Source organism: Ceratocystis lukuohia (assembly GCF_044167205.1).
Source record: "Ceratocystis lukuohia strain C4212 chromosome Unknown Supercontig3_pilon, whole genome shotgun sequence".
Classification (NCBI taxonomy): Eukaryota; Fungi; Ascomycota; class Sordariomycetes; order Microascales; family Ceratocystidaceae; genus Ceratocystis; species Ceratocystis lukuohia.
The window spans coordinates 2,016,510-2,039,981 of record NW_027263522.1 but is presented as its reverse complement, the minus strand read 5'-3'; the positions used below and the strand labels follow the sequence as shown (position 1 = coordinate 2,039,981).

At 45.6% G+C, this 23,472-nt stretch overlaps 6 protein-coding genes across 6 annotated transcripts; 2 read left to right on the top strand and 4 right to left on the bottom strand.

Annotated features, from left to right (window-relative positions):
* Window positions 1-1,035: 1,035 nt before the first annotated feature.
* Window positions 1,036-9,018, bottom strand: HOO65_030542 (GTPase-activator protein for Ras-like GTPase; the record flags this gene model as incomplete). The annotated part of the gene is made up of 8 exons (XM_071001750.1): window positions 1,036-3,586; window positions 3,657-3,829; window positions 3,936-4,022; window positions 4,087-6,829; window positions 6,883-6,979; window positions 7,023-7,239; window positions 7,345-8,796; window positions 8,959-9,018. The coding sequence occupies 8 exons, from the start codon at window positions 9,016-9,018 to the stop codon at window positions 1,036-1,038; spliced, it is 7,380 nt and encodes a 2,459-aa protein (XP_070860221.1).
* Window positions 9,019-10,314: 1,296 nt separating this feature from the next.
* Window positions 10,315-11,042, bottom strand: HOO65_030541 (5'-3' exoribonuclease 2; the record flags this gene model as incomplete). Its single annotated transcript, XM_071002388.1, has 2 exons — window positions 10,315-10,948; window positions 11,011-11,042. The coding sequence occupies 2 exons, from the start codon at window positions 11,040-11,042 to the stop codon at window positions 10,315-10,317; spliced, it is 666 nt and encodes a 221-aa protein (XP_070860220.1).
* Window positions 11,043-11,053: 11 nt separating this feature from the next.
* Window positions 11,054-13,483, bottom strand: HOO65_030540 (5'-3' exoribonuclease 2; the record flags this gene model as incomplete). Its single annotated transcript, XM_071001933.1, has 2 exons — window positions 11,054-13,110; window positions 13,174-13,483. 2 exons carry the CDS (start codon window positions 13,481-13,483, stop codon window positions 11,054-11,056), a joined length of 2,367 nt encoding a protein of 788 aa, XP_070860219.1.
* Window positions 13,484-14,249: 766 nt separating this feature from the next.
* On the top strand, window positions 14,250-17,712 carry HOO65_030539 (intracellular protein transport protein; the record flags this gene model as incomplete). Its single annotated transcript, XM_071001814.1, has 7 exons — window positions 14,250-15,230; window positions 15,312-16,546; window positions 16,601-16,774; window positions 16,843-17,008; window positions 17,067-17,396; window positions 17,452-17,562; window positions 17,638-17,712. The coding sequence occupies 7 exons, from the start codon at window positions 14,250-14,252 to the stop codon at window positions 17,710-17,712; spliced, it is 3,072 nt and encodes a 1,023-aa protein (XP_070860218.1).
* A 381-nt stretch (window positions 17,713-18,093) lies between these two features.
* Window positions 18,094-19,989, top strand: HOO65_030538 (Protein arginine N-methyltransferase 3; the record flags this gene model as incomplete). The annotated part of the gene is made up of 4 exons (XM_071002043.1): window positions 18,094-18,349; window positions 18,437-18,841; window positions 18,918-19,034; window positions 19,115-19,989. 4 exons carry the CDS (start codon window positions 18,094-18,096, stop codon window positions 19,987-19,989), a joined length of 1,653 nt encoding a protein of 550 aa, XP_070860217.1.
* A 109-nt stretch (window positions 19,990-20,098) lies between these two features.
* On the bottom strand, window positions 20,099-22,946 carry HOO65_030537 (putative oligopeptide transporter; the record flags this gene model as incomplete). The annotated part of the gene is made up of 8 exons (XM_071001867.1): window positions 20,099-20,173; window positions 20,311-20,360; window positions 20,423-20,637; window positions 20,699-20,844; window positions 20,996-22,084; window positions 22,302-22,370; window positions 22,488-22,650; window positions 22,726-22,946. The coding sequence occupies 8 exons, from the start codon at window positions 22,944-22,946 to the stop codon at window positions 20,099-20,101; spliced, it is 2,028 nt and encodes a 675-aa protein (XP_070860216.1).
* Between the last annotated feature and the right edge of the window lie 526 nt (window positions 22,947-23,472).

Below are 23,472 nucleotides of genomic sequence, written 5' to 3'. Positions count from 1 at the left end.
TCCTGCCTGTCTATGACAATTGTTAGCTATCATCCATAGGTGCCAGTTGTCTACACACACCTTGCCATGTAATCCTTACAGAATGTAGGCACATAGCCTGCAACAGCTATAGTGGTGAGCAGGGCTATAGTGTTGATCCTCATAGATAAAAGTATAGTAGTAGACATGGTAGCACAGGGCCATTCACAGTGTAGCACAAGGCTATAGCAGTAGTCAGGGCAGGAGGCACTAGTGTATCATGACAGATCCAGTTTCTAAACCATGGCCTTTGAACTTAATACATGTTCTTTGACTATCTCTGAACTGGTTATAATGAAGACCTTATATACCTAACTATGATGTGTATTAAGCAATCAAATCTTAACACTAGCAATAGCCCTTGCATTTTCTTATACCATATGAAGCCTCACAAGTACATATCATTATATAGAAAGTTAGTTCAAGCCAAGCCTTAGGACAAATATCACCTACTTATCACTACTTTCTGACATACACTACTAGAAAGCTTTGAGACTAGCAACTCATACTTGGTTTAATATAAAAGATTTCATACTCAAAAGTTGAAATGAATTTGAATAGAAAGAAAACACCTAGTATTACTATTCAAGTGTTTTGCAAATCTTGGAGAGGTACCTATGAATAGACTTATAATATAATCAACTAAAAATTGATTGTATTAGCTTTCCACTATAAAAGTAGTTGAGATCATCAAAAAACTTACATTTATAAGATCCTTAAGTTGTACTGCAAACTCTGGATCTGGTTCATTGTTTGAATTGTAGGAGCAGCTCTGCCATATTTTACTAAAACCAAGATCAATAAGAACACCATATGGTTCAATATTTTGTGAGCTGGCAGTGGCGAACTTGGGGTTAGTGATGAGACATTGTAGAAGTTCATATGCTGACTGTAGGGTTGATGATATTTGCGAGTGATAAAGAATGTCATCTAAAACAGCAGTTAAGTGAGAGTATCTACAAATAGGAAGGCATTCAATATTAGTAAGCCAAGTCTTTTGGAGGTCACATTAACAACTCACAGGTGAATAATAACAGAAGGTCGTCGAAGGGCCACACTAGTGAGCCACCTAAGGCTGCGGTTTTGAATTGGTGCATCCAAATCCTGGAAGTCAACCAATTCAATGCATGTGTTGAGCAGTAGATCCTTATCCTTAATAGAATCAAGGTCATGCAAACGCCACTGGAGAATACTGTCATCCATTGTTTGGGGATTGATTCCAGGGAACCACAGACGATCATTTAGCTCCTCAAGTCCAACACAACGTGAAAGCATGAGGGCTGCATAAGGAGACTGGGTAGTGATCTTCATCAATGCATTGGAACCAGAGCCTTCATTATCCCCACTAGCTGATGGCATAGCAGGTTCCATGACATCAAGAAACACAGAAAGGACTCGCATAGTAGTAGTTCGAGTCATAGTGTCTGTGAGTCCACGAACTAAACAAGCACAGACAGCAAAATGGAAATTGTCTGGTGTGAAGGGAATGCCATGCGTTTCATCTAAAGCGAAGCAAGCATCCTTAAGCTGGCTACGCGCTTGGAGAAGAAGGGGAACAAGCTTTTGACCAGTCATGTTCTCAGAAAGATAGACATTGTTGAGGAAAGCTTCCAAAAGTTGTGCAGCGTAGTTGAACAGACTCGATGGAAGGAATCTAAGCAAAGAAATGGCAAGCCAAAACAGCTGCAAGCCATACCGTGATGTTGAAGGCAGCTTCGCCATCATCTTGGATAATGCAGTGACAATAGAAACTAGCAAGTCAGCAATCCCATCTTCGCAGTACCGTGTTATACTAGATCCTAAAGAGACAAGGACTTGGTACAACAGATCATCGTCAACATCGCCCTGAGCTAGACACCCCATGATGGTGAAGGCCTTTGGTTGAATTGCAGGATTGACTTGGAAAGCTGTGCTGGCGACTAGACTCATCCAGCGGGCACGCCATGTATTCGCTGCATCGAGATTGGGAGCTGAAATAGCACAGACCTCTATAAGGAGGTTGGCTAGTCCCTCTACTGAATTGAGTGACGGCACGCCCTGTTCTTGTGCAGTTGTAAAGGAAGCGCCACCGTCACGGGTAGTCGTCAAAGGTAGAAACAGCTCGCTCCTAGGCTCATCAAGGTACTCTAGGGTGCTAAGAAGCTTTGTTTGTTGAGTCTCATTAAGTGAGAAGGAAGTAGAAATAGAATGTAGAGAGTTGATGAGTAGCCTGTGCACTACACTGCGAACATCAGGTGGTCCTGTGTTAGCAAGCATAGTCACAATGTGAAAGATGTCAGGTAGGTAAAGTTGCGCCTGAACCCCACTGTCGAAGGACAATGAAAGGCAAAAGCGTAGAAGGATGCAGATCTCCCCCCAAACACTGTTGTCTGGCAGATGGCGGGTAGGCCGCATTGACGATCGATTCAGCACTTTACGCAGGCGAGCTATGATCTTCCCACGTATTGTGACGGTTCCTATAGACGCAGCAATAGAAGCCAAGGCTTCTAAAGCACTGTCCTGAATAGAAATCTTCAGAGCTGCACGTGTCAGTTCTTCTAATAAAATCTCAACAAGAACTTCATCACGGCTGATATGTGGCCAAACAGTCTTTTCTAGAGTGAAGGTGAGTAGGTGATCGGACATGGCAACATCAACTAGCTTGCGTAGAATGATAGCAACTTTCTCCCGAGCCTTTTCACCATCCGTCTCGTTAGTGAGAATATGGATTCGCAAGCCAGGAAGCCAAGGGGCCATGTATGCCATGCTAAGGGGACGCTGATCCTCGGAAAAACTATCCCATCCAACGAAGAACTCAGTGAGGAAATCCTGGGTTAGTTGTGGCTCGGTAGTAGCAAGCTCAGTGCTGATACGAAGCACAAACGAAGCAGGGACCATGGGGATAGAAATGCCCTTGAGACAAAGGAGCTTTCCAGCTGAGGCAAACTTAAAGGCTCGGCATAGGGCACCAAGTAGGTTGTATGAGGCCAAGCGCAGAGTATGATCAGGACTGCTGAGATTGGTAAGAGCCAAGTTGAGTAAGGTACCAGGAACGTCCTGGGGCCTTACAAGACGTTCAAACATCTTTTGAGAACGGTTGTCTTTTCCATTTTTTGCCTTTGTTCCTCGAATGGCTTGGATGATGTCGGTAGTCTTAGAACTCTTGAATTGCATAACAAATTTCCCGTTATCAGCTCTCAAGCCAAAGCCGGAGTCATCATCTAAGCCCATGCTAGATGGCATATCCTCGACCTCCCCCACACGGAAGATATCATTGACAATGCCGCTAATTCGGGATGTAGAATGGACCTCCTGTTTTTCGTTTGTGGTGACTTGGATAAAATAGGTCCCCACAGTGATGGTGACATCAATATCTCCCCTCATGCGAGACAACTTGGTCACAGGCTGAAAAACGAATCGTGTATCTGTCACAACGCTGATAGTCTCCTTAGGAAGATGAAGTTGGCTCAGATGGAAATGGGCTTGAAGATCATATCGACCACCAAGAAGGTGGTAGTGAACGTTAGTCGGGTTGAAAACACTGCCTCGATTACGAGATGAGGCTCGTAGTAGACGGCGTAAGCATGATCTAGAAAATTCGTTAGATAAAGGTAAGTGGAGGCGAGACATAAAAATACACCATCAGAGTATATACATACCGGAAAGTGCTATTCATATTGTGGATGTAGACACGAGATAAAGACCGCGATAACTCGACAGGAGAGAGCTTCTCCAGCCTTTCAAAAAGATCTTCTGGTGTCTCAACATGGCCATTATAGCAAGTCGCGTCTATCAATAGTCCAAAGGGCCGGCTCCAAAGTCTGCTCACAATCTAAATACATTAAAGTAAATACAAAGCTTGTCTGTTAGCCACTACGCTTTACATAAGAGGAAGATGTAATTTGATTTTCATTATGTGAATATGTTTGCGTGCTTACCTTGAGGTACCAATATATGATAGCATCATAGTCAACAGTTTCGACATCAATGTAGCGCATAATAATGCAGACGATCGGCATTCCATCCTGTAGTAAAATCAAGTTAGCTAAAGCGGGATCTTAAAATCTTTGATTACTGTTAATTTCTTACCTTAGTTTCCCCTCCTTCATAAACAGCCCGAGAATTCAAAAAGGATTCTGGGCTTCGCATGGAGTTCCTAAGCATGAAGCTATGAAATCTTGCATACCCCCGTGGAGTGTTTGCCGACAACATGGGTTTGTTCCAAGTGATTGCCATTACAGGGGGACCTAAGTTCGTAATCAGTTTCCTGAGTGACTGTACGAATGGGGATCGTGTGCGTTGAGATTCAGCAGGGGACCGGGCTTGTTCTCTTCGTTCCTGGTATGTCAGTCTCTGACGGAAATGATCCCAGTGATCGTACAGGAATCTATGAAGAGATACACAGGAGCCAAATTCAGACCATTCGGCGCTTGAAGGCTCTACGTCGCCCATGGGAGACCCTGAAATCTCGCGCAAAAATGTCGTAACGCGGTAGATGTTCTCCGTTAGGAAATCGTTTAGCGGGAACATGAAGGGTTCCTTGGCACCAAACAACACGTTATTGGCTAAATTTTGTACGACTTTCGCAATCAACAAGAGACCGCGGCGCATTTCCTTTGATGGGGGATTTAAGATTAAGCCCTCGACATCAGGGGCAACAATAGCAGGACAGAAGAAACGCAAGAAGATGAAAGCTCCGACGGCTGTGTACTTAGCATCCGGGAAACGGGGTAGAACGGCAGATGAGATGATACTACAGATCTTCCGAAAGCAAGGCGGGATATTTGCCGAGGAGGCGCAAATATCATCCACGAAGACTTTGGCAACTATCCGAAGTTGAATGGCGTTATTTTGAAGCTCCTCTGCAGATGTGACTCGAGAAGGGTCAAGTTCCAGATTGAGCTCCTTAGAGGTTATCATCAGACGCTCAACAACCTTTTGAAGAGTGGCCTTCAAGTAAGCAGAGCCCTGCCATTTAGCATATATAGAAAGTAGCTTCGTAGCAACACAGTTTCTTCGAAGAATCTCAGCTTCCGAATCAGTGTCGTCGATTTCTTGACTAATCAACGCTTCAATCAACTGAAAGCCCTTGCCTCGTTGTTCGTACACTACAAGCAAAGAAATCGCCATTTCGTCGACTTCGTTAGCCGGACAGATGACACTAAGAGCAACCGCCAGAGAGACATCAGAGGTTAAGATGTCTAGAAGTTGAGTATGCTTTTCACTAACAGCTGTGTCTGAGAGATTGCTAAATTCGGTGCCTTGTATCAAGATGTTGTACAAGACCTTGACAAATGCCGTACGAATCTCAAGATTTTCGTGGTAACCGATGTTGAGAGAGTGTTTGAGCCCAACATCAATATTGGAGCTTAAAAGATTGGAAAGAATAGTAATGGATAGATCTGGAATAAGGTGATCATCTCTTGATGACAAATCCATACGTCGAGTTTCCGTGTTATCGTGATTGAGAAGTGATAAGAAGCGATTGAAGTAAGTTTGAAAAAGCTGGGACTTGAGTTCGCTAGCTCCTGCATCAGATTGCCCATCACTACTTGTGGGTTGAAGAGGCAAGCGGTATGTCAACTCTGAAAGGCACTTCAAGCAGGCCTTGTCGAGGTCTTTTTGCATTCTAGAAGATTCGTCGTGACGGCTGGACAGATGAGCCTCTGGTCGAGGTGTCTTGGGCCGGGCAATCCAGGAGAAAACATATTCTAATAATTGGTTACGAACTTGGACATCATCTCTAAGATTTAGGAACTCTTTACGATGAGCTACAAGCTCACAGAGTTGGCATATCTTGATCTTGACGCGTATTGTGGTCGAGTTGTCTACAACACCCTCCATGAACTTGGCGAAATTGAGCGTCATAGCACCGAGGTGAACAGAAGCTGCTGCGCCAGCATCGGCAGGTGTTTCTAGCCGTTCTACTAAGGTGCGAATGAGAGAAGCGGCCTGCTCAGCAAATACAATTTCGCGTTCTACAGCCCGGTCGTTCGGTGTAAGGTTCCCGTTGAAGAGAACATCTAACTCGATTGAAAGTGCCGTAAAAAGTTGCTGGTACAAGAACGGAGATATTTCTGTTGACAAAACCTCCCTGGTAGCTTCTCTCACACGGATATTCGAGCATGCTAGAAGCTTGATGCTGAGGCGAAGGTACCTTAACAGTGAAGGCTCGTCCTGCTGATCTGTGGCCCTATCGATCCATCGAAAATTGCTGCCCATTGTAGGCTCGTCGAGAGTTGCTGATCGCTCTGCTGTGCATATACCACCAACCGAAGCTAGCATTCCTGAGTAGTTTCGCCATTTAGTCAAAGTTGTATCTGCAATTGGCTCTAGAGACGAAGCCGATACGTCTCTTGAAATCTGAATCCATCGTTCAAATGCGATCTCCCAAGCATAGATAATCCCAGGTGTCGGACAATGGAGGCGACGAAAAAGGCCACGGGTGCGCTTTTGAAAAGCCACCAGGCCTGTGAATCGGAAATCCTTTGATGCCAGCTCATCAAATACAAGTCTATTTCTCATTAGACTTGTTTGATACCCAGACCCCGATGTGTTTAGAAGAAGGATTGATTCTTGAAGGAAGAGACCGAGACAGCTAGTAACGAGCTGGCATACGTTGATATCTACTGCGCATAGTAGTAGAAGCAGAGTCGTTTCAATCTGGGAGGCAGCAGCCGCCATTTCAGGAATGTCACGTTCCAACTTGCTTAATACCGGAAATTCTTGGAGAATCAAAACACGTGCCGTGAGATTGTGTTCCAAATGTTGAAGTCGTGCTTGTGATGTGTGTTTATCTAACTCGCTGCAAATACTCATAAGAATGTTGGCACTAGAAGCAAGGAAGAAAGGTCAGTATAAGTAAATGTATTAGCCTGCATGTACAGTTTGTCATAGCACATATCTTCTCCTCCAGTAGTCTTCATGCCAATCGCATGTAGTGAGCGCTTCGAGGCCGGGTCGTCGTTCCTTTGCTTCTGGGCTGTCGTCAAAAAGGCTACATGATAAATCGGCAGCCAGCTTACGGACCTCCCGGTCCGTAGAAACGAGACAGAAAATCAGAGATCTGAATAGATTTGTTTCATCGGGATCATTTATTGATGACTGGTAAAGCATAAGACCATTAGAAGCTTTCAAGAACCCCATGATGCCTTGCGCCATGGCAGCTACGGCCTTGTTGGGGGAAAGTTCCGAGCTCGAAGAATCTGGAAGAACGGCCGAAGTCTTCCCATTAGAGATTGCCTATGGACTTTTGTTAAACTTATTTTCTTCTGCGTGTTTTTATGAAGAGAGAAATCCGTCTTGGCCAAATATTGTGTGATCAGTTGGGTAATATATATTTCTTACCCTAAGTTGAGCGTAAATGAACGGAGCGGATGCATTGAATAAAGGCCGATATTGGGAATGATTAGGGAGGCTTGCGAAGTATTGGCAAGCTTGAACTACGGCAAGCTTAAACGATAGAGGAGCAGAGGGTATGAGGCAGCTTTCAAGGAGAGACTCCGCAACACCGTCCACATCTAAATGCGCTAAAGCAACTAAAGATGCGGTGATCATGTCTTGATCAAGAAAGGGTGATTCTGAAGAGCCAGAAAAGTTGCGGAAGACGGCGTCTCTGATTTCGTCCTGGATATCAAGGGCAAAGCTGGAAAATGCCGAGTCATTGTCACTGACGAAGTGTCTACCAGCTCTCAATAACATGACTAAACAGAAGCACGCATATTGGTTCTTGTTGCGTATAGCCTTCTTCAGATTATCCAGCAGAACAACCCGCTTGCTCTTTGCGGAGCTTTTCACGGTAGTTAAACTACTAACAACCTCGAAAACCTCTGGTAATAGCAGCAATAATGAAGCTTGCATCGGAACGTATAGTTGGCGTATTTTTACGGTTTCGCTATGGCACATGTCAAACAGCATTTCAATAGCACCGGAAAGTTTGGCATGGTGTATATGCAGGTGGACAAATTCGTCAGGGAAACGATCGATCCAGTTAGTGATAAGGATAGGCATGACTACAGCCACGCAGTTCTTTAGCGGGGGCTTGAGATGAAGGTATGTACTTGCAATCTCGCTCATCACAGTGCCCAGTTTGGCCCCATCGATCCAGAAAAAGGACATGCACCGCAAGAATACAGCAGCAGCACGTTCATCGTCCTTCGTGGTAGACTGCTGGCTTGTCGATGAAGCTCCAGTTGTGGGCACAGCGCGGAGAGCATACACAATAACCCTAGAATACTCAAAGCAGGAAGACCAACTTGAGGCTGATACGAACTCAACCAAAGTTTTGATGTTTTCGTCAAGCTTAGACATATCAGCTCTCAGAGCTTCGACATTGCTTTTTTCTGACATCACCCCGTCATACAATTCATCTACGCGCGATTCGAGCGCTCTAGGGAAATTAGTGGCATTTGCACCCAAGAGGGTATTTGACGGCAAGACAAAGTTATCTGGAAAAGGGTCTAGAAGAAGTCTAACAGCATCAAAGATGTGAGAAACGAGCTCCTCGTCGAGACAATCGGGTATAATATGCGCCGAGTCGGAGTTATTCTTCGCGCGGACAGCGTCCCAGTTGGCAGAGCAGCAGTCGGCTATCAATGATGAGACGTATATTTGCGACTGTAGTACATGGCCCTCGATGGGATTGTTAGGAGAAGGAATAAGATCGTTGAGAAGCCCGACAGCATATTCTAGAACGAGAGTGATACTAGTAACACTGAGGCTGACAATGGTGGCATGGGTGGTGTTGAGGACTTCATCGTGAGCGAGATCCTGCTGCGTGGCGCGAGTTTTGTGTGGGAGCTATGGAATGAAAGATATAAGCGCAGTTGTTAGCAATTATCGGGGATTAAATTTGGCTTTTGAGAATCACGTTAGGGGCGAAGGTTTGGCCAACTAGCGAGCCATCTTGAGTATAAGGACCCGGGAGCCAATTAACCAGACAAAAAACAAATACTGACTGACCTTAGACATAAGTCGCTCGAACAGGCACTCGACCAGGCTGGTATCCCAGCGAGGATCCATTGTGGGCGTGGGCGGCGACTGGAGGGGGAGCAAATCTTGACGGCAGCCTCTTGATAGTAGTACAAGCTTGGCTATGAAGCGAATATGGTGATAAGTCGTGATAATCGAAAGGCAGCCAGTTGATTTAGGGGCAACCTGATAGTGGGGAGGGGGGGACACCGGTAGATGAGAGGGGTGTTTTAGAAGGGTTATGCAAGGCAAGGTGCAGGACAAAGAAAAGATATAGTGGGAATGCTGAAATTGGCAGCGAAACAGGGACCTGGGGGGAAGGAAGGGGGAATTTAATTAGCATGAAAGAAAGAATGAGACAGATGATACTGAGTGAAATAAAGAAAAAATTCACGTAATCAATCGTCACGAAGAAGAAGAGGTTTGATAGCTAATGATTAATAAGAGCCGAAACAAGGCTACAAGAGAGGACCACCAATAGCATAAAGACGATGAAAAAGAAGCAAGAGAAGTGCAAGAAGGGGAGAACTAGCCCAAGTAAGAGAGAAAGAGGTAGGAAGGGAAGGATTACGTTAAACTGCCAGCCAACCAAGCAACTTCAGCAAGAGAAAGAAGGAGAAACCAGGCCTTTTCTTCTCTACCTTACTATTGTCAAGAGGTTGCTATCTTAATTGTGTTCCCTGTGCCACACATGTGTATATGACATGCACATATCTCTATCATAGCCTAATTGTAGGTGACTTTAAAACGACGACCAATCCAAGGTCTTGAGCTTCACAGGCCTAGGACTGAATTGTAGAATCCGGGAAATTTTACAGGCCAAGTATCAGCCTGGAGAAGTCCCAACTTGTCAGACTCCCCACCTCAATGTGGCTACTAGCTTCTAAGACACTGCGAAAAACTCTAGAACCGACATACGCAAATATCGCTGCTTATCATATGCAATCATCCGTTGCTACTGCATGTCTTACTAATTCTACACTTAAGACCATTCGCTCACATATCACAAATCACATCTCACCTCGCACCTTCCACTCCATCCCCCCCCTTCGCCTCACAAGATTTGACGTTTGGCCTACTGGGTTTCATGCGCCCACGAACGACTCTATGTTTCTTGTCCTCCAACTTGGATGTGACACCACCCAAGAACGTGGTAAATATTGCATGGAGATATGTGAGAACATGTACGAACTCACTTCAACATCACACAAACAGTGGCACATTTAGCAAATATCAAGGGATGAGATTATCATATCTCACACCATAATTTTTTATTTCCAACCAGATTTAGACACATGCATTATATGCCAATGACGAACCCATAAACGCCAGACCCTGCAGCCAATTCTAGTGGTAGCCACTGCCACCTCGACTTCCACGGTAGTTGCCTCTTCCTCTAAAGTTGCTGCCTGTAGAGGAGCCTCCTCTGTGGTTGTATCCGCCCCCACCATTGCCTCTGCCACGGTAAGAATCTCTTGGGCCAGCATATCCCGCCTGGTTATAGTGATCATTATGCTGATTGTTGTGTCCTCTTCCATATCCTCCCCGACCGTTATGAGACCCTCCCCGGCCATTGTTGTTGTAGAAACCCTGAGCTGCGGGTGGAGGTGCGGGAAGGGACCTTGGTCTAAATTCAGTAACACCAGGAGGTGGCGGATAGGCGCCAGTTTGATTGTACCCGCTGGGACCAGCTGCGTATGAACGGTTGTCTTTTTGGTACTGGTGTCCGCCATAGCCTCCACGGTTATATCCGCCACGGCCACGATCCGAACCGTAATGGATAGGGCCTTGGTTGTGGCGAGGGTTGTAGTTATTGTTGTGGTTCAAGGGAGCGCCACCATAGCTTCGACCACCGCCACCATTCATTTTGTTTTTTAGCATCTCAACATCTTGACGATTGAGGGCAGGGGTGGGCAGCTTGACCCCACGTAGTAGCATAGATTTGTGACCATGTATCTTCTCAGGAAATGTGTAGTACACACTGTAGAACATTGTTAGTAGCCTAATATCAAAATGATAATGGGAATTTTAAAGTAACCTTACCTAATAGAGCGGTCGTAGTCGATATCAGGCATGTTTTTCCGCTCTAAGGGGTACACCAAAGCACCATGGGGGTGTAGTCGGGAATCTTTTCCACCCAGCCGGTTAAACCGGCAGTGTGAGACGAGTCTAATTCGAACCTGTCTTTGTCGTCGCCGTTCTTCTTTTTTTTGGAATAGAAGTTGATGGTGATATCATCGTAAACTCCGTGCTCATTCTTGTCACACAAAATCAATACTTCACGACCTGGTTGATTACGTAGCTTGTCAGCTTCGCTAAGCTCAGGATATTTCGCCTGAACAGACTTGAGGAGACGTGGCATATCAATAAAAGGGAGTAGAGCCACGCCTTGCCACGCCATCTTCTTGCCGTTGAGATCGACTTCAAAATCCTCAGGATAAAAGTCAATGATGTCACTTTCTTCATTTAACATAAGATCGTGAAAAACTTCAGGAAGAGCATGGCGCGATCCGGCAGGCAGCACACTCATTAGCTGCTCAAAAGGTCGTGCTATCCGCCCTGGGGTAAAGCCGATCTTCATGTTGGAAATGTTGGTAAAGTCCTGTGCAAATGGTGCATAGTGGTAGGGATAGTACCACTCCCACGAGGGGCAACCCTGAAAGTAGTAAAGCAAAACCCAGGCTAGGCCCTCCATATAGCTCTCAGCTACACTTTGGCGGAAAGAAACGTCTCTCGGGTCCTTGTGAAACTTTGCCTCGTAATAGCGGTCGGCATAACCATCTTCCCAAAGTCGAACAGGGTCAACCGGTTCTTCTGGTTGAGACGGCATTTCCTCTTTACCCCTATCTTCAATGGCATCAGCCTTGCGCTTGGTGGCGCCTGTAGCATTAGCTGGTTCGGAGTTACCAGCATTTTCGATAGTCTCTGAAGCTGTTGATGTCGCCGCAGCTATTTTTTGGCTCTGTAACTTAGCCTTAAGCACGCTAGCTGCACTCTTATTCGCAGTGTTAACTTCAGCGATAGGCTTTTGAATAATCATATTGTCAATGGTTTTACCATCAATTTCGAAAAGCGCGCCAGCATTAGGAATTGAAACAACATGATTTTGGCGTCCCTGGTAAGTATTTCGATCATTGCGAGCCTCTGCATCTAGTCTGCGTCGCTTAGCATTAGCCTCACGGCGATTCTCTTGATCTTTACGACGCTTAAAGATAGCATCTTCCTGTTTGCCAAGCCCATCCATGATCATTTGAGCACGGCCCAGGTCAAGCAACCCATCTTTGGTAACATAGCCTCCCATAACGGGAAGGTTATCCCTCCATAAAGTAGTAAGGACATCGATTCCATTCTCACGGATCTCGAGTGCAGGAAGATGAGGCAAAAAGTCGTTACCGACAAAGCAGCATAGGAAGATCCAATCATCAATCGCACGTTCAACATCAAACTTGAATGGAAGCTGGGGAACATGTAGTTCTACGGCTAGGTATTCACGAAGAACGGAAACATGGAGCCAAATGAAGGGTTTCAAAGGGGCCTCAAGAGCGTCGCTTTCAACAGCCTCCTCAGCCTGAGCTTTTGCAGCCTCCATCTCTATAGCAGCGCCGCGGCAGTTACGAGCTTCGTGGCCTTTTTGGCCACACAAACGGCACATTCTAGCTTTTGAATCCTGGTAAAAGACGTCTTCACGCAAAACTCGAAAGTAGGGCTCATGCGTAGCAAGACCCAGCATGATAAGATCAGCATCTAGGCCATACATAACGTGTCGGGTATTGGGGTCGTGGTTTGGAGATGTGCGCTGAGAGCGAATGAAATCCATGATCTTATGTTCACCCTCTCCAGGAACAGTCGCATCAGAAATGATGATTTTAAGGTTGGCCCAGCCTTCATCAGTGTTGAGCTTATAAGCACACCAGTAACGAAGACTAGAAGCCAAGATGTCCATAAAAGGAGTGCCAGGTGTAATGGAGTTAGAGTCAAAGGCTTTGCGGACAACCTCCTGTTCCGTAGAAGGGATTGATCCGGTTTCTTTCTGGACCGACTTTAAAAGTTCCGCCTGTTCGAGAGCTTTCTCTTTGGCTTCCTGGTTGGCACGAAAGCGTCTCGAGCGCTGCTGATTCATTTTAGCACGTGGAGCAACGCCATCTATAAAAAGCGAATCAAAGGGTTAATGCATGTTTAAAAAAGAATTCTCATAGCGGTACTTACCAACAGCAATCATGAGCACTTTGCGAGGGCGAACCATGTTTAGCACACGATCGGTGTATCTAAAAACTTCCAACATCATCTCCTCCTCATCGGCAGGGGCAGGGCGATCTTCGGGGTGTGAGCATGGATGAACAATGCCGTTCATATCGAGATACAAGTTGTCAAACTCTTCGCCGTTAGGGTTTTTAGCGGCCATATTGATGGGAATGATAGAGCCATCTTCCATCTTCAGCGGCTTGTCCTCCTCGACAGGAGAGATGATCTTGGGGTATTTGTTAGACAGCCATCGAAAGGCAGCGGGAATGCCCATGATGGGCAATAATTCAAGGGCGACTTGAAGCCCCGATCAAAGGAAAGAAAGGTGTAGTTGATGATGCCGTCGTCTCGTATATCACAATAAATTATGAGTTGGAGAAAAATTGAAGAGTATTTGGATGTGTGAAATGAGCAGATTGTGAGTAAAAACACAAGCTAATATTGAAGAGCCAGCTAGAATAACAGGAAAAAAAGAATTAAGAAGGCCAAGTAATACAGTAACTATCGCGCCAAGTGTTTATGGGCTGAATTTGAGGTTTGATATTTGCAGAAGGCAAAAATCTACTGTAGCGGGCAGTACAAATAATTTCAGTTGTCGCAAACAGAAAAAAAAAAAAGTAACGCGGTTGTCGAAAAAATTAACGACTAAGCCAAAAGCAGTATTAGCGACTCCTTAACTCGGTGTCTCAGCCTTGCCTTTGATTACCTCATCTAATGAATATGCAAGTAAGGAGGTATATTCAGCAATGGGGTATCACTTACCAATACCAAGGCTAACTCGAGCGCCATAGATTTCCAAGAAGGGCAGCTCATTGAAGCATGTTGTCCTAGAAAGCTTGGGCTCCTCCAATCTCATTTACGGCACTTATTATTTCTCGCCAACACGTGCAATAATTGCCTCCATTTTGCTGCACTTTGATATTTATATTTTTCCTCCTTCCTCTATAATCCTCTAGCCTAGCAAGTCCCATTGGCCTCGGCAGGTCGCTAGCACCCGTCACACACGCACATGGCCTACTCTCACTAATAGTAACGCAACGATGTTTTCCTCGATATCCACGGCTCCCCCTAAACAGTCTGCCAGTGAGACTATCTTGGTTCTTAGTGGCCGTCTTAACTCAGCATCTCTTCTTGAGGACCGCCGAGCTGCTATTCTTGGCTTGAGAAGTTTCGCCAAAGACTTCCCTGCCTCGGTTGCATCAGGGGCTCTGCGGAGCTTGATAGGAAGCTTGAGCAGAGATGGCGAAGATGCAGATACGCTCAAGATTGTTCTTGAAACTCTCCTTATGCTCTTCAGCCCCAACGAATCCAGCCCAGAAGCTTCTGATGAAGTCGCTCTCTGGCTTGCAGATGAGTTTACCCAAAGACAACAGAACATTACGCTTCTCCTTGACCTCCTCGAAAGCAACGATTTTTTTTCCCGGCTGTACTCCCTCCAACTTCTTGTAGCCATTCTTTCTGCACGGCCCGAACGAACCGAAGAATGTATTTTCACGGCTCCTCTAGGTATATCTCGTCTAGTTGCAGTCTTGGATGATGTGCGAGAAGCTATAAAGGGTGAAGCTATTAGTCTCTTGATCTACCTTACCCCTAAATCTCCCGACCTTCAAAAGCTTGTTGCTTTCGAAAACGCTTATGAGAGACTGTTTACTACAATAGACGCCGAGGGCGGCTTGACAAATGGCGGTAGGGTGGTCGAAGACTGCTTAATCCTCATGGCTAATCTCCTACGACAAAACCCTTCCAATCAGACTCTCTTTCGCGAATCGGGCTTTATGCTTAGGTTGTCTCTTCTTCTTGAGTCCTCTTTGCAACAAGAGGCCGAAATCGAATTAGCTGGCTGGGTTCTATCTCAAAAGAATCGCAATTTATACGCTCTACTAGCATTGGTCCGGCTATTCTTAGTGTCAAGAGCCGTTGGAACTGCACAGAATCAAATAGCCTTCCACCAAAATGGCCTGTTGAATAGCGCATTGCAACTATCGTTCAATCCTCAGACACAAAATCAAATCCGAGCGGAGGTATATGTTGTTCCTATTTACAATTTATCTCTATTAGTCACAAATAAATATCCTAACACTTCACTTCATTTTCATTACTAGGCCATGGCAGTCTGTGCCGACATAATCCGAGGGAATTCTTCTCTACAAGAGGGCTTTGCGCAACTCACCGTCCCCAGCCCCTTCCCTCCACCACAGCCTGCTGGGACGGAGAGCCAAGCAGCCTGGCCCCAGGTCTACGTAATAGACGGATTGTTAGACTTAACACTGGGGCTAACCTCATTACAAGATTTTGACTTGAGATTCTCCGCTTGTGAGTGTCTGAAAGCTTACTTCTTTGGCCATGACCAAATCCGATCACATTTTTTGGGTCGAGCTATTGGGGGCTACAAGTCTGGCCACGACGAAACTGCCAATGTTCTTTCTATTCTTTTAAGCCCCACACCCATAGATTTGGCTGCTTCGGATCCCTATCGAATGTGGTTTGCAGCTACCATTACTTTTCATTTACTGTACAATAATCCCACTGCCAAAGCTCAAGGCATGGAGCTTACCGAGGGGGAAGCTGAGCACGGAGAAGAGGTTGTGACTGCTATTCAAACAATCATGGCCCACCTTATCTCTGGCCTTCAACGCTCAGAGGAACCCCGCCACCTAATAGCGTACCTCATGCTCCTAATCGCGTGGCTATACGAAGATCTAGATGCTGTCAACGACTTTCTAAATGAAGGGAGCAACGTCCAGGGCTTGGTTCAAGCTGTTATTCAACCAAGAGGCGTCGATGAAATTGTACAGGGTCTCTGTAGTATGCTTCTAGGTGTTGTGTATGAGTTTTCTACCAAAGACTCCCCAATTCCCCGTCCTTCTCTTCATTCCGTTCTCCTGGGTAGGATGGGACAAGACAAGTTCTCAGACAGATTAAGTCGATTGCGAGCTCATCCCTCCATGCGAGACTATGAGGTTACCCCTCAAAAGCTTGACCCTATGTCTGGACTTTTGCCAGATGTTTTTTTCGATCGTACATTTGTTGAATTTTTCAAAGATACATATAGTCGAGTGTCCCGGACTTTAGACCGAGACCCCAATATGGAAATCTCAGTCATATCCAATGGTGTTCAGAAAGGTATATCACGCGAGCTCGTTGACTCCCTTCGGCACGAGCTAGCAGAAAAAGAAAAAGCCATAGAGAAATCGCGAGATGAGCTGGCAAGCGTAGAAAGTGCCCTTCAAAAAGAACAAGCTGAACATCGGAAAACAAAAGACACATCCTCTGTTGAGGTTGCGCGTATGAAGACAGTGAATGAAGCCCTCCAACTTCAAAATGAACTTGAGCTCAAGTAAGTTAATTCCCAGGTTAAATATACCAAGGTTGTCAACTAACATCAAATAAGGAAATCTGCTACCCAAAGTCAACAAGAGATTGCTTCAACACGTCAAAAGCTAGAACAAGCTCAACACAAGTATGAAGACCAGATGCGTAGTCTCGCTGCAGACCATGCCATGCAACTTGGTGAGCTACGCAACAAGATACAACAACTTGAGCATGAGAATGCCGAAAGACTGCGGTGTGTTTCTCCCATACTTTCAACATAGCCTATGATTCTATAGGGCACTAACCATTGTTAACTACCAGACAAGCGGAAGCCACTCGACGTGATATTCAGGCAGACTTCGAGCAGCAGCTTAATAAGTCAAAGGCTGCTAATGACTCCGAGGTTGAGAGAGTCAAGGCAAGATTAGAGGCCAAAATAGCAGATCTGAATGCTACCTGTAGCCGCCTTGAAGTGGATCTTATGAAGGTGAGTATTCTCTGGCCTTCTGCTGATTAATTAGGTTCTAACTCTTTTTTGCAACTAGTCCCGCCGAGATCACAGCCAAGAAATTCAGCTTCTAAAAGCAAGCCACCAGGAAGAACTAAAGGAACTCCAGGCGAAGGCTGACGAGCACCTTGATCAAGAGAAACTCAAGACCCAACAAGTTGAGCAAGAGATTCAAAGTATGGAGTCTAGACTAAAGGAGTCTGAAGCCCATGTGAAAAAGGCCAAAGCATCTTCTGAAAAGGCTGAAATCTCTCTCAAGAAAGCCGAGACCCGCGCACAAAATGCAGAGGCCTCGTTTCAAAAGGCCGAAATTGAAGTCAAAAAGTCCAAGGACCTCATCAAGAACCTAGAGCAAAAGCTCGAGGAAGTAGGTTTACACCCAGCACTCTTTTATTTTATAGTTTGCTAACAGATTATGATAGCATAAACTCCAGGTTGCCTCTCTAGATGATTCTAAGAAGGAAGTGCAAGCCGAGTTGGATGATCTCCTGATAGTCTTTAGCGATCTTGAGGAAAAAGTGTCAGATTACAAGGTACTTCCATCTCCAAAAAAAATCCGTGGTGCACTTTCCCATCTACGATAGCATACTAACTATTGCATATCATAGACACGTCTTGCTAATCTAGGACAAGCGGTCTCAGATGCCGAAGACGACGATGATGATGATGATGAGGACTCTTAGTCTTAGCTATGGGTATGCTGTTTTATTATTAAAGTTGAGAGTCGAGCTAAATTCTTCGATCGATTTTTTTGGTGATGCCTTGATAGTGATTATTAGTGACGCCAGCAAGCTTGACGTTTCACAAATTCTACTTCAATACAAACCAATACCCACTTTTAGGCGTAAAGTATTTAGACATTGTGATTAACCCTATTATTTCAAACCAGGAAAAAATTAATCAAGGCCTTGACATGATACCAGCAACTATGAAATGAGGGACCGTTCAACCCAAAAACAACCACACTACAAGAAGTAATAGAGTTTTACTACTATAACTTCCGCATACACGTCATTTCTACGCAAGTTAGGTCACAAGTTTCGCACAGTGGGCTTGACATTCAAATGTCGACCGAACGAAACCTTCATAAGGCTGAGACTTTGTCTCAGGGTAGCTCGTCCAGTGACGAGGAGGGCTGGCAGGACATTGAGCCTGACTACGAGGAGGGTACTGTTATCAAGTCGTTTTTCGACGAGAAAACGTTCCCTGATGCCAAGGCCATGATGATATACTGCCGTGAAAAGCATAACTTTGACTTTATGGCTACACGCAGACGTCTAAACTTGGACTTTCATGGTGCTGTTAAGCTGTCTAATTATGGTAACACAAGACCAACCTAGCCCCCCTCTCTCTTGTTTAACTTATTGATGGAGTGCTAACTATGTCGTTTTTTTCATCGCTCTTTAGTGCGCTTGAAGGCGCAGGAGGGCAATGCCACTCTTGGAAATATATCGGTTGACGATTTAAACGATGACATCTATCTAAAGCCTGTCTTAGATAATGATGGCCTTCTGATGTCTCTAGATGAAATTCTAGATGAGGACGATGAGGCCAATGCCGAACTGAACACCTCGCCACATAGTGATATCCCTGTTGCCCAGCTTCTCAAAACAAATGCGTTGCTTGAGGAGCAGCTAGGAAAACTTACTGAGCAGTTCGCAAGCTTTAGACAGACGGTTGCCGAGACTCTGGACAAGAGATGGGGCGATGATGTTACGTCGGAGAACCCAGATAAAACCAAGAACGTTAAATCTGGCCCTGCTATCCCTCAGTCAATTGACAACAACTATTTTGAGTCATACGCAGGCTACGGTAGGTCTCACTAAATGATACGTGAGTCGTGAATCTCAATTGTGATCTCGAGACTGATTCCATAACCTCCGGCTAGATATCCACGAAACCATGCTCAAAGATACTGTGCGTACTGAAGCATACCGCGATTTTGTTTACAGCAATAAGCAAATATTCAAGGACAAGATCGTCCTGGATATTGGCTGCGGAACAGGTACGATAAGGATAAACACACATGTCTTTTTTACGCTAGGCAAAAAGCATTTCTAATTCATCACTTCTCTCACTTTCTAGGAATTCTAAGCATGTTCTGTGCTAAGGCTGGTGCTAAGAAGGTTATTGCTGTCGATAACTCGGCCATCATCGACAAGGCGCGCGAAAATATCTTTGCCAATGGCCTCGGTAACATCATCACGTGTATAGCTGGTCGTATCGAAGAAGTAAATCTGCCTGTGGAAAAGGTTGATGTCATTATTAGCGAATGGATGGGCTATGCACTTCTCTACGAGGCTATGCTGCAAAGTGTGCTCTGGGCCCGTGACAAGTACCTCCAACCTGGCGGCCTCTTAGTGCCTAGCTTGTCTACGCTAGTGATTGCGCCTGTCTCAGATACCGAGTATATGAATGACTGCGTCGACTTTTGGGACGATGTCTATGGTTTCGATATGACTGCTATGAAGAAAAAGGCCATGGCAGACGCCCGAGTTGAGCATATGCGGCCATATTCCCTTGCTGGGTCTTCGTCCATGTTCAAGCGCCTGGAGCTCCACGACGTGCAGGAGGCCGATTTGGTCTTCACCGAGGCATGGGAGTCTACAATCATCAAAGACACGGATGCTCTACATGGATTCTTAGTGTGGTTTGATATCTTTTTCACGTCTCGTACCGAAACTGTTTCTACCGACAAGCTTGAGCCGGCCAAGTGGCACGATGAGGGTACGGGTAAGATTGCCTTCACTACCGGACCCCTGGGCAAGGAGACACATTGGAAACAGAGCTTAATGTTGATTGACCCCGAGAACCCACAGCCCGTGCTTAAGGCTGGCGACAAGATTTCGGGTAAAGTGGACTGGTCGATTCCCAAGGATGACCCAAGATCAATTGTGGTAGAAGTTTCATGGAAGATCGGTGAAGGCACGATGCACAAGCAGGCATGGAATCTGAGATAAAAGGAAAAGGGAAAAAGCGGAGTAAAGAGATGGGCTGAAAAATAGAAGTATATCTAAAGAAGCAAGACAAAACGAAAAAGAAAAATGCAAGTGGACTATTCAGAAAAATTTAAAAATGAGAAATGCGCAAACTCTGCAGTATCAAGTTGACAATGCTGAGAAACCCTTCGCCTAGAATGAAGCCCTAAGATACATAGCAATGTTAATAAATAGAAAAAAGAGGTCAACAGTGGGACAAAAAAAGATTATAATGCTTACAGATGCCAAAACGATTAAAGGTGTGCTAGAACGCTTCAAGTGGCTGATCCAATACCAACTTACTAAGCCGCCTAGTGTTCGGGCTATGGTAAATGACGGTACATTGTACATGCCTACAAGCGTGTTAGTAGATCTCTGAAAATTAAGGATAATACAGCCAGCCAACAAGACATACCGATAGCCACTGCAATTCCACCAGGTATGTACGGCCTCCAGGTTTTACTGGCGTAATATAGACGAGCCACAGTAGTTAGAGAGAAAAGAATCGCGCTGCCAGTAGCAAACTCACGGGCCATTGTAGGGAGGCCTTTGCCAGTAACAAGTCTAGCAGTGAATATCCAGACGTAGGAAGTCGGAACTTGCAGAAGATCGCCAGGAATAGGATACACACTAGAAAGAGTCAGCTACTGAAGAAGGTGACATTAGACAGCCAAGCTTAGGGTGTCCTTACGAAGCATATAACCTGTATATCAGTGCACTGGTGATGGCTCCTGCTGTTGCCCCGATTATTTGTCCTTGGAATTGTGCAACGGGGGCTGCTCCAAGAAGATGGCCAGTTTTGAGATCCTGCATCAGCTCCCCAGCTTGAAGTGCACCCTATATCATAGATGCATAATTAGTTGACGGCTCTGCCATACCTCTGCAGCAATTGGATAGTCCATGATGATCTTACAGCTTCAGACTATTGCACGACGAATTCGTTAGTATTCACGTATATATATAGCTCGTTTTTTACCCAGACACTTACAATTGCACCAGCGACGAGGTTGATCAGGACCACTGCCTTATGCGAGCTGGGAATTACAATGGCAAATAGTAGTTGGGCCAGCTTACTGATACCAGACACAGGATTCAAGTCGGTCTCGCCTAATGCTCGAACCCCCATAACACTGAGTATTAGGGCAGCACCGACAGCTAAGACAGTCGCACTCAGGGGCATAAAGCAACCAAAGACAAAATGTGTAGTGGAAACACACAAGATAATAGAACCCGCAAGTCCGCCCCACACAATTCGAGTCCCTACCTGCTGATCACGGGGAGCGTCATCTTCATCATGTCCTTTTCTCGTCCTATGTATGCCGCCATGCTGGCCTTGCTGGCCTTCTTCGAGCAGCGGTCGAGACTCGTCATCGCTACTACCAATGACCAACGGACCCCAGATCCGCTCTTGTATTCTAGTCACAAGATAGTCCACAAGTTCTGCATAGTGACGCTTCCACGATGCTAGTAGCGTTTTGAGACTGATGTGACCCAGGTTGATAAGCGCATCGGTAAGCATGATAGCCAAAGAAATCCATACTATCCAGCCCTTGCTTCCAGTCTCCCAGTCTGTGATAGGGCCCGGGGCCCAACCTTGAGACTTGGCTAGTGGAGAGAGAATAGCCCAGCCCATTACAGCACCTAATAGCATATGGAGCGAGGTTTCAGGACCCATGATAATGCCTTGACCGACATATGCAAGGCTGGGATTGAGAGTCCATAGCCAGTTGATAGCAGCAGTAGTACCGAAGATAGGGATGCTACGGAGGGCCGGGAAGAAGTACGTTGCAACGGTAAAAGTACCAGAGATACCGAAACAAAGCACAAGAAGGCGCATGCTAGATGCCCACTCGGAAATATCTTGTTGCTCAGGCTCGGCTACACAAGAGTCCGGATTGGTGTCTAGCTCATCGTCTTCATATGGAACAAGACTGGCAAAACCCCCAGTTGATGCCGGGTCATAATCACTAGACCCAGAGCCAGGCTTAGAACTGCTGCTTGGTTGGCCATGCAGCACACCAATTAAAATAGCTGTGCTGAAGCCGCTCGGAAAACGCAGGCGTTCACGGATAATGACCTGGTGACGGCTAGCAAAGAAGAAAGAGCTAGATGTCAGCGTGCCGAACTAGCCTATAGCTTCGGATTGAGGGAGGGAGGAGAAAGGAGTCCAATATTTGGGTAGGAGCAAATATGAGAAAGCCAGAAGGTTGAAGAGAAAATAAGGGGCTGGAAAGGACATACAGAGGCACAGCAAACAAGACCCCAAAATAACACAGCCCAAGTGACCAACATACTAACTTGCCCAATCCCAGTGTAAGCGGGCCTTGCTCGTCTTCTGAAAGCAAAAAGTTCATAGCAGGGATCTATACACGTACGTCAACAAGTCAGCCCAAACAGGTCTTACCCAAGACAGAAGACTTAGCTTCTTTCCACGCGCTTGTTTACAACGGCATGAACAAGCGAGATGGATGAGCACATACCACACCAACAAATCCACAGCCTAGTGGCATCAAAGCCATGCTCCCAGCCACAGTTTGCACCAGCACGTTCTCAACTGGTGTAAACGGGAACTTGAGATGCGGAGCAAGAATCCGGAACACCCCAAAGCCCATCAGACTAGCTGGCAGAGTCATCGGACTAACCCTGTATCAACAAAAAGGATTATACGTTAGCAAAATAAACGTCAGCCTGTTACCATAGTGGCTTAGTCAAACTTACCATCCCGTCTGCAATCCAAAGTACATGTTTGAGAAGCAAACAATAAGTCCAACCAAAAGTCCAACCATCACGCCACGAAACGTAAAACTCTCGCCAGAAGGAACCCGCCGTCGCCGTCGCCGTTGCCGAGTCGCGTGGACGAGCTGAGAACCGGCCGCAGCACCACTAGAAGAGATGCCAACATCAGCCCCGCGACCGACATTATCGCCCGGTTCAGACATTGGCAAAGAGACTAATTTAACGCAAGATTTGGTGAAATGGTTTTATCTTAAGGGAGAAGGGCCAAAAAGTAGCTGCCGCTGTCGGTTTTTTGGCAAAGTATTAAAAAAAGAAAATAATGAAAGGAGGGAAATTCAACGACTCTCCCTATTTTCTTTATTGCCTTATTTCAGCCAATCAACATTGTAGACACGAATTGAAAGGCCGAAAATAAAGGCTGATAGATAATGAGCTTTGAAATTATATGATCAAGAAAATAAATAAAAAGAATATTACTATAAATTTAATGAGTTGAAAGCGGACAGAAGCAACTACCGAAACTTGCGATGCGAATCTTGGCTAGAGAACTAACGAACGGCAGGCACGTGCCTCCTTCCACTGAAAGTAAGGTCACTAAAAGCCAACCTTAAATATCTAAATCCACACTCACGCTTATCAATGATGTCATTGAGGTTATTCCAGCAATGATAATAATGTTGGTACAACACATACAGAAAGTATTTCTCTGCTTTCGAAATTTCTGTCCTT